At 38.3% G+C, this 13,372-nt stretch overlaps 1 protein-coding gene across 1 annotated transcript in view; it reads left to right on the top strand.

Annotated features, from left to right (window-relative positions):
• Positions 1–13,372, top strand: part of LOC139721357 (uncharacterized) — a 176,580-nt gene that overhangs the window by 89,693 nt on the left and 73,515 nt on the right. The window contains exons 8-10 of the mRNA XM_071632674.1: positions 3,971–4,196; positions 8,176–8,249; positions 9,142–9,245. Of these exons, the coding sequence (XP_071488775.1) occupies positions 3,971–4,196; positions 8,176–8,249; positions 9,142–9,245 (404 nt within the window). The remainder of the gene's footprint in view (positions 1–3,970; positions 4,197–8,175; positions 8,250–9,141; positions 9,246–13,372) is intronic.

Here is a 13,372-nt window from a genome sequence, read left to right on the forward strand (position 1 = left end):
AGAGGCAGCCACAAAGTGATTTCTCTCATGTAATCAATGCAATATGCGGCTCTGTTGAGCATCCTCACAGTGCAGAGAGAGAGGGTTCTGTGGGTTTGAATGGAGGACAGTCGCCCTGTATTCCCACGCCCTACTTTCTTACACTCACCATAAGGCAGTGATAAACCAACCTTCTCCCCATGGCCCTTGATGAATGGCACAATTGTCTTTCTCTCAGCGCTCCTTCCGCTGGATCAGCCGACAACTTCCTCTCCAAAGATATATTAAGAGAAGAGTACTGGGCTATAATAGTCTGTTTGTCGGTAGTATTGAGTTAATCATGGTATGAGATACCAATTTAACTCCTTTGCTCTCAGTACTCAGCTATGTTTTCTACTCCTAAATATCCTGTTTCTAATATGTCACTGCTACAAATTATTCACTATGACTATTCATCTGACTGAGTTTGTATGCCACTGATGATATGGGATGTCTGTCTGCCCATCCCATGAGGAAGTTTACCATAAAGAAAATAAAAGTGTTTTGTTAAAGAAGCAGATGGGTTAAGGAGTACAATCAGAAACATGCAAACAAGTTATTGACCATTATTGTATGTAAGTCAACATATTTCTTTTTGTCCTGTTTAACACAATGTTTGAATAGTTTAATAACCGAAGTATCTGTACAGTCCCCTTCATATTGATATCATTTTAGATTAACAGACCAGACGTATGATTCTTCTTAAATTGTATGAAGGTATTCCCTTCTCCATCTCGGAAGATGTTGAAGAAAAAAGTCTATCAATCTTACTTTCAAGCTCTGTGTATGTCTGTTGGTCTCTGTTTTATTATTTCTTCAGCTATGTTCCTTCCATCTCGTCAATGTCAATGTCCTTTTCATTCCTTGCTTTCTTTTGTACGTTACGATATCATAATCTCTCAGTCGTAAGTTTTTGTTCAATTAAATGTGTACCAGATATGAGCAAGCTGTAGTTGATGGCAGATCTTGACATTCTCAGGGTACAAAATGCTGTCGTCTAAAAAGCCAGTTACACACCAACTATCTATGCAAGATAGCAAATACACAGTCTCAGACACTAGGAGAAGTTGGAAATTTGAAACTGTTGCCACTACACAAGAGTTATAGAGCAAAAAGATCGTGATCACATACGCTTTGTATTGTTTATTTCATCTTAAACTTAACATAAAGAAAGTAACAGATGGATGGTAAGATGTTAGATTTCTTCAGACCTATAAACCTTGCAAAATTCAAGTAGTTGCATCTTACCTGAAAGCTCATGAAGTGTTTGGGAAGAATGCATGTGTTGCCCACTGTGTGTTTATAAATATTATTTTGATTTTTAGGTTTTTTGTTTTTGTTTTTGTTTTTTCTTAAGGACTAGCAAGGTATCAATACAATACTGATGATGCCTGATTACGATAACCAATATTTATGTAACACCTTTTAGAAATAGATGCAGAATGCTCTTAACAGTTAACAAAATGTAAGAATGAAATCAATATTACATTTGTAATATTGAACTAAATAAAATTTTAAGCAAACAAGGCCATTAAACTTCATGTGATTGCTATACCATTGGAATCAAACAAAGCCTGAAGTTTTCTTTTGGAAGAAATAGGTCTTTAAAAGGTTTTTAAAAGTTTTGTGACATGTCTTCTGTGTGTTAGATACTGCTTGATTATAAAGCATAACTTTAGTTTTTAAGCCAGTATAAATTGAAATCAATTAAATGAAATGAATGGAAAGATTCAATTTTTGTAAACTTTGCAAAATGTGCATACTTTAACCCACACATGTATTCATCTGAAGTGTGGGTACGTTTCTCTGTAACTTCAACAAAATACAAATCTATGTATTTGATTTGTATCTGAGATGATTGACCCGAGAAAGAAGGTTCTTAAATATCACCTGTCACTCAAAATTAAACCAGGTTAGTCCCAGTTTCCCCTCCACAATCCTATATCTTGGCAATATCACATGAAACCAAAACACCTGTGAAAAAGCAAGATTAACCAAGCAGAGGTGTGCTTCCAGGGCCAGAAAACTTTGCTTGACGGCAAAATTCTGCTCGCTTGCAGGAAGTGGGTCACATGACTAATCCACTGGCTTAGGATTGGATCCCTAACCAGGGCCAAATCATTTCCTTCTGGCATGGTATGCCTATACCCCTGGCCTAATTGGTCAAGCTGACTTGTAAAACATATGGCATGACCACAATGAAGTAAGGAAAAGAGGTTTCCTTATCTCATAATTCCTGTCTCATTCTTACTGTGTGCCTTCTCTCTATTGTGTGTTCTTTGCATTCTTTTCTTTTTGGCTTGTCTTATAATCATATTTAATTGCCACTGTTCACATTTTTCCAGTTTCATAACCTAACTATATATGGCTGCTAAGAAACATGAGAATCTCTTCAGAGCCATCTTGTGACTCCATTCTTGTTCTTTACTTTGTAGTTTCTTTTATCACATATTTCTACATGTTCTTGCAGTGTTTGTCTATTGCTTTCTGCTGGTTTTCCTCAAATATGCACACACCTTTCACTTGCGTTAAGTGGTCTTGTCGTCATTGTATTCATATGCACTATATCTTGTTCTTGACTTGTCACATCAATATCTTGCTTCAACCCATTTTCCTACTTTTGTTTGTCCCCTCTCACTGTATCAATGACCCCCCCCCCATTTCTGTTTGAAATGATTTCATTAGTTTATATGTGACTCTGCCCTATGTCTGCTACACAGCTGTGACAATAATTGATTCCAGAAGGAATCATGATCCGAGCAAGATATCAACTTATTTGATTCTGAAATTCTAATAACTGACTCACCAGCTAGACTTCAATAAAATGAGTCACCAGTGCATTGACTGTGGGTAGCAGCTGTATCATAACACAATACAACTGGCTGTCTCGCAACTCACAACATATTGCACATTACATGACCACTGACAGAACATGGATCTTGCTTTATAGATGACTAGTTTCTTGCCACAAGAGGGCAGTATGCTGATTACCTTGATTTCTTCCACATACATATAATTCCAATATTTTCATATTCAATGAAACTTATGGTGGTAATGTAGTGCCTTGCAAATTCATGTATGTGTGTGTACATGTGTGTAGCTTGTTTTCTTTTGAATGTTTGAAGATATATAGCTTCATGCAAAGTCAGTTTATTGAGATGATTTTTCGTACATTTCCTTAATAACAAACAACACAATTGACTGAAATTATGTAACCTGTTGGGTCTAAGAGATTGCAATGTTACTCTCCAAATAGCGAGGCCACCAGATATTATCAGATTGTCCAATGATATCAAGAGCTGCTTGTGTGATCACTTTACATTATACTCAAATATTATATCAAATTCCATGTATTCCCTCTAGAGTTGAACACTGATCCATCCTTGTCTCCTTCCCAACTTTATACCTGGTGAATCCCAGAGGTCATGTTCTAGATGTCCTCATTACACTGTGTTGCCATAGCAACCCCTGTCTCCAGTCCATGTGATCACTGATGTTTTTAATCACTGTAACAGATGGAGCTTTGGGAATTTTTTTTTTTTTTTTTTTGGTCTGTTTCAGCATCAGTGACAAAATATCTGAACAGAATCCTCAATCAGTCATAGATGCATTCCACATTTCAAGCTTGTGTGAAATTGATTGGCTGTGATTTAAAGATTCCTTTGACTGAAGTGAGAAATAATTCTTCACTCTCTCATCTCACATTTCTTTTAAAGTTGAAGACAAGACACTTTTTTATGTCTCCACTGAATATACTGAGGAACACTAATGAGTTACAAGTATTTGTATGTATATTAAAATTCATTTGAATTGTTCACGTTCGTGTAAAAAGTATCACATTTTTACATGGTAGTAAATATTTGGATGAAACAGGTACTGCATGATGCTCATTTAATCATGCCTATCAATTCACATACCTTTGAATAAAGATTGCCTTTTCTTTTTCCGTTAGCATCTCATGCACCAGAAGACAGCCTCAGTTGAAAACATCTCAGGGCGGGGATCACCTGTGGGCCCCTCAGTGGTACAACAGATTTCCCTCATCAAGGGGGGTTATGGGAAGGGTCTCGGCTTCAGCATCGTTGGAGGGGAGGACTCACCGAAGGGAAGGATGGGTATCTACATCAAGACCATCTTTTCTTCTGGAGCTGCTGCTGCTGATGGCAGGTTGAGAGAAGGTAACAAAGTGGCTTTTGAGAGAAAGATAGTGATTTACATTGTAGGTCACCATGACAGTCAGTTTCTCCCCATTTCTATGTAGCTAGTTATCAATAGCAGGGGTATTAAACCAGTCATACACTTTGCTAACTATGTATAGGTGATGAAATGTCTGAATTGCCAAGAGAGGGAGAGAGTGAATGGACATACATGTATGCCCATTAGATGAAGAATATTTCTAACTTTTATTTATATCCCACCACACTAAACTAAATATGTAGGTGAGACAGAGAAGTCATGCCAAGCTCCAAATATTCTACATACATTCAAGCCAACTATATTTCTTACTTTTAAAAGCTGGTTCAAAAGATAGGAATATGGAATCACTTGATACGCTTTAAAGTACCAACATTGAAGTAATCATATGAACAAGTTATGTTTTTGTCATTGAAAAAATATGAGAAATGAAAAACATTGGTTCTGAAATATTTTTTTTGTATAATATATCTTACTCTCCCATATAGAATTTGAGATTCTGCCGCATAAAGAAATGCAAAAACGTCATAAAACTGCTGTAAGAGCTGTCAGTACACCTCTTGAGTTATAATCCTTGTGATGTAAGGAAGTCATTGTTGGCCTATTTTGTGCCTAGTTTCCTGTCATAAATGCTTCCGGGCTTTGTTCAAGAGGCTGTAGGCTTTGTGCTTCCTTCGTTGTGTGAAATCTTCCTAAAGCAGCTAGTAAGCTACTTTCTGACAACACCTCCTAACAATATTTGCCTTGTTGCCAAGAGATTTGTAAAGAGAAGCAAATGACAGACCTGCAATTCATCAAAGTGATAAATTATAGAGCTTTATAAGTTGTAAGAATATATCAGTTATAGTGTTTTGTCAGTGATGTTTGAGTATAACACATTGACATGGAATGTGTTGTCTTCTTATCTATATAGACTTATGTGTTGAAATTTCTTCTGCTTAAGAAAAGATGAGAAAAGAATGAATGCTTAAAAGGAAATGGCTACAAAACAAGCCAAATTCAGATGATTTCTTCTATCTCAAGCATGCTTCAACAAAAAGGCTAATTTGTTTGCTGTAAAACCAGAAGGCCATTATCACAACTTCAGGGATGTTAAATTATTGGTATCATGTTGTAGAGTTCGATCTCCTCTACGTTGTGGTATTAAGTGTAGATCGTTTTCCTTTTGAGTAAAATGTTAAAAATCAACACACAAAAAAAGAGCTTTATTTTACCTGAAATTTGGAACAATGCTCTTAAGTCTACCCACTTTTGATTAAATGAACTTTTTATCTTATGAATATTGGTTGTTTCGTTTTGTCTTTATTTGTACTCAAATCTTAGAACCTGATCGCACCCTTCTGGTTTTCAGCCGGCGAATTCCGTATATTGAAAATTTCTTTGGAACACTAATATGTCTCTACAAAAAAAAGAAAGACTGATTCTACAGGGTTTTTTTTTTCTGTAACACAAACACGTCTTCACAACGACTAAAATCATTTACAAAAATGACAGATGTCGAATAGACATAGAAAGAAGACTGTATCAAGAACAAGCTGAGAGACCAAAAGGAAAATGATCTTGCAAATGTATTTTCAGATCATGTCCCTAAATGTCAGGCAATGGTTTGGCATGGTGTGCTGACATCGCCACGGCAACGTATCCATTAGGTGGGAAATCCTCCTCCCTGTCCACTCTACTCTCTGATGGGGTAGAAGGTCAGCTGAAGATTGCACTGTAATGACAGCGAGGGGTAGGGGGAGAGCGGGTGGGAGAAAAGGGTGACAATTAACAGATTTGCACCACAGCTTTTTAGCTCTAAATTTAGCCCCCTGGGATGAGACTGAGATAAGACACGGTTTCTATCTAACTACTCTCATGGTGATGGTAGGAAGCTTTCCCTCATTGGCTAATTTCTGCCAAATTTACGAGTTTCCTGCATCACAGGACTGCACGGATACCGGTGTGGGTCTCATCCCAAGAACTGCTCTCCAGGCTGCAGGGGTTCACTGGGGCTTTACACAAGCCGTGGGTGTTAGAAACCAGCAGAGATTGCATTATCTTGTCATCTGCTTCCCTTGATTACTTTTAAGCCTTCTGTGCAGGAGTTTCGCTGGTTTGGTTTGCTATCGGCTGATTGCTAGCAAGCCAGACCTACTCATGACAGATGTGGACTTGAAGATCTAATAATATGGCAGCTTTGATTTCATTTGCCATTGATGTGTGTAACCTTGATAACATGGAACACACTGTAGTCTAGGAGATAAATGACAGGATTGAATGTCTGTGGCTCTGTATGGGTGATCACCAAAGTAAATCTTTTGAAACTTGGAGTCCTCAAAGTACATTAATATATTATGTTTGCTGTAATGCAAGAGCACATTGTATTTCAAAATGTATTAATTAATCTATCTCTCTGCAATATATCTATACATCTTTTGACAATGTATCTATCCATATGTATTCTAGTATTGCCTACATAAAATGATTTTCTTGCAGAAGGATACAACAAAGATACAACGGGCATGATTACCTGTTTGTTAAGAGAACAACTTGATTATTGATGACTGTTTTGACTTGTATCTGTGTGATATAAGGTGATAGAAACAAAGGGATTACGACATGTGATTTCAGATCAGACCAGCGATCAAGAGTGCATTTTTTTACAAAGTGTCTCCCAAGGTGCTAACAAAGTGATACAGTGAATCCCTTTGCTTACTAACAATCCACTAGGCTGAGAGTTGATGGCTGAGTGTACTCTCCTGGTTGTTGGGTGATGACAGGTAGCATTATTTACTCCTTTGTTACCAGCAGAGAAAGTGCCCTAATTTGTTCGTCTTTTGCCAACAGATCACAAAAATAGCAAGGCTTTGGGGAAAACCTGTAAGAGAGGCAAAGTGGGTGCTTCCTTCCTTATCACACTAACTCTGAGGGTGGGGTAGAGCCCATTCTTCCGCAGGTCCCATTATAGTATGCTGAGATTTAGAGCACAAACAATGGTTGATCTATGGAAAGACTTCCCAGACAGACCCATCCACCTGCTTCTACCTCTCAGCTTAGTTCTCTACCTGTGTTTGACAGTGAATCACCTCACCTCTTGCCCTCATTTTATCCCAGGATCATATTTTACAGAATCAATGAGAGGTCATGGTTTATATTTGTCTCATACATAAGCTCAAAGGCTTATGTACAAAATATTTTTTGTGAAATATGAAATAACTGATGAGTCATAACTTGTTTGTTCCATATGTCTGTTGTGTAAGATTATTAGAAGTCAGTTCAAGTCAATTTGATTTTATTGTAGTAAAAAATACATATAACAAATTCTGTAGACTGAAATCATCATTTCCTTAAATGTCTACAAATAGTTTAAAATGCATGAATAGAGACTGTAATTAGTAGCTCTGTCATTATCACCTCTTGCTTCTTACCATGATACTTTCTAAAAATTAGTATTAGATATCTACAAACAAGATGGAATTCTGTAATTGTGAATACATGATGTACCATGCAAGTTGTATGTATAAAATGTCAAATTAAGATATCAAATACAGAATTAACATCTTAAATTCAGGCAAAGTTTATATGTTACATGATGATGGTTGGATACAAGCTCAGATCAGTTTCCCAGTGGTCTCCCTGTTTAATGTGTTTTGCATAGCTTTTTATGTAAAGACCATGGGTGCCAAAGTTACAAAGCAGGGAAAAGGAACTTTTAGACTGTAAGCAAAGTTACTTTAAATCATGTGATGATGTATGTACATGTATACACTAATCTAAAATGTGATTCAAGTAAATCCAGTGGTAAGATGTCTGTATGTATGTGACAGAGCTTCAGTATTAACCCATTGAGGACGGACTGATTTTGCTAAAACACGCATTTCCCATAGACACCTGCCCGAGTATACTCGGGACTCGTCCTCAACGGGTTAAGTCTGTAACTCAGTGACTACACTGTATCTTCCTCTATTCCACTGTCTACAGGGGATGAGATTCTGTCGGTGAATGGTGAAAGTCTGAGTGGCATGACCCACAAACAAGCAATCAACAAATTCAAGGTGAGTCTAGTGGTACACACTGTTGGGCCCCATGCCTACGAGTTTTAGAGTTCAAATTCTTGCAATGAGCATAGACCCTGTCGCTACCCATCAATCTGAAGTAATGTAAAGTTTAATCATGCTCTGTAGTGAATTTTACATGTGAATTGATGAAGTTAATTTCAGAGGTCTTCCAGAATAATTGTCATCAGTGATCAAATATGGCACCTTTAGACATTTCACCAGTATCTGCTCAGATTCACCACATAATACTCAACTCGAGCTAATGTATACTATCTACAAAGGGTGCCCTGTAATTAATTATTGTGTTGTTCTTTCATATTACCATTGGATTAATGGTTCTTGTGTGTGCTTAAAGCAATTCTTTCCCGCAATGAATTAAAGGTATCATTAAATCAGTCAACATTTATAGGACAGGATATCAGTAGTGGGCATGAGTTGTTTTTGTGCTCTTGGTAGCTTGAGAACTTGTATCTTGATTTCAGTGCAATCATTTGATATACTGTATACGCCTATTATTTTGCAAAATTTTCATTTGCACATGTTTGTTCTTGAATTTTGCATGTCGGGTGCTATTCGCAAATTTAACAACATGCGAAAATATTCGCCCTGACCTTGACACGACTGTGATGTGCAAGCATACATTGTACATTTCTTTGTTTATTACTTGTACTCCATGATCATGAATTTAACCACTCGCAAGATTGTCATGAAGTCCCAATGTGTAAAAAATTAGACTTGCTAAATGTATGCTGCATGCAGTATTATATGTCATTGCAATGTTGTACTTACCATTAGGGGTCCATATCTATAACTACCTAGAACTGGACTTATTTTCTTTCTCTCTCCAACCTCTCCATCTCTGCTCTGCCTTGTCTGGTCCATCTTTCAGCAAGTGAAAAAGGGCGTGGTGACTCTAACGGTCAGGAGCAGGCTTTCACCGAGACCCTCCCCAGCAATCAGCCCTGTCACCAGTCCCATTGTACCCCCAAGAAGGTGAGCCCCTCACACCCTCAGTACCCCTTTAGTGTGACCCTCTTGACACTCCACGACCACACCTTAAACTTTACACCCCTTGGGTTCCTCTTCTCCTCCCCTGAGATCAGCTCTATGCCCCACCTGCATGCCCCTACCCTTCCAGCTCTCCTTCCGTCCAGATGAAGAGCTTTCTACCCTACTTCCTACCACCTGTCTATGACCTCCGTGCATTCATTGGCTGTATCACACAGCTGTGTGGAGTTTATACAGTAGGTGGTGTACCATGGATCGTCAGAGTCACGTACACATACTTGGAAAGTTCTCAAAACCATCGAGAGCTGAAATGTATAGCTCGACATCCATGTTTTTTAAAAAACCTGATTCGGAGGATGATGTAAGCTTTCAATCAGCACAGGTGTTACAAAATATTTGTGATTTTAGACTCTCAAGATGATTATCTTATAGGATAATGAGTATATTTGTACAACTACAGTATAATAACCATTGTTTGAATCTAGAAGGTGAGTAAAGATTTACAGATGAGGACAAAGAGAGAACAGCTTACAGCTGTTGGTATTAGTGGAAGAAGAGAAAAAAGTACAATGTTAGGTGGACAAACGAAGCTTATTTTATTTATGCCATACTCCAAGACAAGTCTCACTTTGTATATTGATTCTTAACTCTGTTAGGTACATCTAAACATAGTCTGTCTGCATGCAGATAGCAATTTGAACAAATGATGTATAGCTTCCTTCTTTGTCGACTGAAGTAGATTGGCATTACAATCACAGAGACTCCAACTCTACCGTTTTCGACGGGAGATCTCCCGCCGAAAACCCATTTTTGCAAAATCTCCCGTTCTCCCGCTTGAGAGTTAATTTCTCCCGCCCTGGCTCTGTGTCTCCCGTTGGAAAGGATTTCTTACTTATTGCTATCGTATGTTGAAAAAATAAACCTTAGATAGCACCAGAGAGCATCTAGAACCCTAGGAACTTCGCGCTTCGCACACATCAACTTGGAGTCTCCCGTTTGCCAGGGGTTTCGGGCGGGAGAATCTCCAGATCAGAAGGTGCTTGGGGTTGGAGTCTCTGCAATCATGTTTAAAATTTGTTCTTAGATATGGGTTTTACCATTCCTGTAGTCCCTGCAAGATCAATTGCAGCACAAGTAACAGACAGAAGAGCGCCCTCTATAGTCCCATAGTCATCTCTGACCTGGAGGGTAGGAGGGGCCTGATAGGAATCACAGTATAAGATGTGATTAGCACCATATCAGAGGAAGAGGCACCCTGTGTGTGCCAAGTCTGCCAATACAAAATATGAGGCACTGAGTGAGGCACACTTAATCAGGACACGATATGACATGCTAAAGGGCTCCCTCTACAGTTGTCTGTTTGTGAGTCATATGATCAATTATTATCCCGTGAGAAGTACAAGTAATCATGAAAGTCATGAAATTCATCTAGCTTTAAAAAACACACACTCACAAATTTTTATAAAAGGTCGGGGGAAAAAAAATGCTAATATGGGACAGTCGTGTAGTACCAGACTTTCTCTTCATTGCCTGATCTTACATGAAGTATCTGGTGGTATGCTCAAGTTGTAGTGAATTTAGGTGATTGAATACAGTGTACCTTGCCCACTATATTCTTGTCATACATTTTAATTATGCAAGGATTGCTTATACAGGCAGATTGCCTACTGGTGCTATGTAGGGAATTTAGACTGTTTGATTTTTTCGAGAAAACATGTTCTAATTCACACATTCAGTCGATAAGTGCAATAGGGCATTCCAATACCACAGCCAAGCAATCTCTGTATAAGTGCAGGAAACATGCTGGACTTTCTTGAGAGGTACATTGTATCAACTTTTGATGATAACAAAAATACAACAAAAACCAAACAAAACCAAACAAAGCAAAACAGCATATACCTGTAGTAAAGGATGTGCTGCCCCTGTGTGGGCCTGTGATATACATATTGTACAACATTACTGTATACGCTATAATTTTTGCGAATTGCCGCTGTCACACATTTTCTCGCGTGGTTAAATTCGCGATTGGGGGACCAGAGAAAATATGAAGTGGCAAAGAAAGTGTGAATTTTCAACTTACTAGCAAATAAGAATGATACTAGTTATACACTGCATGAAAAAAGCTTACCAAACTCTGCGAACTAGTAAGTTAGAATTCAACATTTTTGAAGTGGTTAAGTCCATCGCGCTAGATTTCTGACGAGTGGTCCCCTTGCGATAATAGATTGGCTCTCTATAGTATTCGTAAGTAGACGTGGACGTGCGTAAACAAGCTTAGCCAGTATGGTCTGTTCGGTAAGCTGTGACATGGTATACTAGTACTGAAATGTTCGTGTCATCAAGGCAAGGGATTCATTTTGGAAGGTAATATTTTCTCGTGTTGTTAATTTCGCAAATAGCTCCTGACTCGCAAAATTCGCGAAAATAAAACCCCCGCGAAATATATAGCGTATACAGTATGTAGGTTGCCACTTGGTAGATATATACTAGACACATAAACATTTATGCAGTACAATACAATGATTGTTGAATGATATGACTTCAACATGCATACATGAGATTGCTTGGAATGGTTTATGAAGATTATGTTAGTGTCCACTCACTTGAAATTTTGTTCTGGACTCTTAAGACCCCCTGCAGGGTGTCGGAAACACAGAGCTGTGAGAGTCTGGCTCATTTCCAGTGACCAGTGGTTAATATCAAAAGTTATGAGTCACCGGGAATTAAGATGATTAAGCCTAAAAGGGAAGTCTCTATTTTTGTGTTTTGTGAATAGCAAGTCATTTCAAGACTGTTCTTATCCCTTTTTACTTTCTAACCTTCAGCCCAAAGGAATTTCATGAAGAAATTTTTAGCTATTTTCATTGTCGTCTTTCTTATAGGCATTCATTACTAAGGGAATACTCAGCTCAAAAAGGGAATGATAGTCAAAGAATACAGTTTCATACATGAAGAAATGGAAAAAACAAATTATGTAAGAATTCTTCATCCAGGAAGCAGAAATTAATGTTTGATGTGTGTGCGTGTGATTCTCATCATCGTATTAGTATGTGCCTCCATGTACTTTTTGTGACCTTTCAGGACAGACAAGAAGGGGTAAGAAAGGTGTCAAAATCTAATCATGTTGACATCATTGAAACCTAGCACTAAACACTAAAACAGTTTGACATTATGGAGCAATGTTGCTCAATGAACCATGATATAGTCATAAGCTTACGTCTTCATTTCTTGTCATGAATGACGTCAGAAGTGACTGCCAGGTGTCTTTCATTGCTCTACAATCATGTGACCCTCCTTGCAAAAAAAGTTTGTAAAGTACGCAAGCAGTGGGCGTATCATTCCATTTTAAGTCTAGGGCCGTTCTGCCTTCACAATCAGAGATATGATTCATGCTAACAGGGCCATCTGAAGCTCTTTCTCTCTCCTTTAAACCCACATGTCATCGGTTAGCTTTGGAGGGTCATGTATCGGAGTAGAAATAGTGACCATGACTTGGAATGAAGAAAAGAAGAGAGCTAGAATGATAAGTGGACAGAAAGACAGGGGGGGGGGGGGGAGAGAAATGGAGAAGTTTCCCCTCACAGAATGTGTAAATTAAGTTAAAATGTCAAAGTTCTTCGATGATGATTCACGTCCTCTATATGAGATCCAATTTCTGATAGAAAGACTTTTTACTGCTTCTTTTCCTGAATGCCAATGTGAAACTCAGTAGGAATATCCTGCAGAATTCCTAACCTTCAGATTTATCTGGAGCGCGACTGTATAGGAGCAAAATATTGCACTTTAAAGAGTCGTGCACGTTGTGGCTGAGTGAAAGGGTAGATAGGTATCTCTGACGTGAGTGTGATTCATGTGGCTTGGATGTGCCTGGGAGAGTCATGAATGTACTGCATGAACTACATGTATAGACAGGTTTCCATGATGTGCATTGGTGCATTATTGGAGGAACGTGTAATGAGGTACAGCACGCAGAGGGGAATGACGATGAGAAGAGAGTGAACAAGGACAAAGAGATTCTAGTGACTTCACACCTATCACAACTGATGACATATAAACTAAACATCATAGGAATCCAGTAGAACACAATGAGAGTACTGTGGTATAGTGGTTAT

This window comes from Diadema antillarum, unplaced genomic scaffold (genome assembly GCF_040938485.1).
Source record: "Diadema antillarum isolate AM-2024a unplaced genomic scaffold, OU_Dant_1.0 scf00000141, whole genome shotgun sequence".
Taxonomy (NCBI): Eukaryota; Metazoa; Echinodermata; class Echinoidea; order Diadematoida; family Diadematidae; genus Diadema; species Diadema antillarum.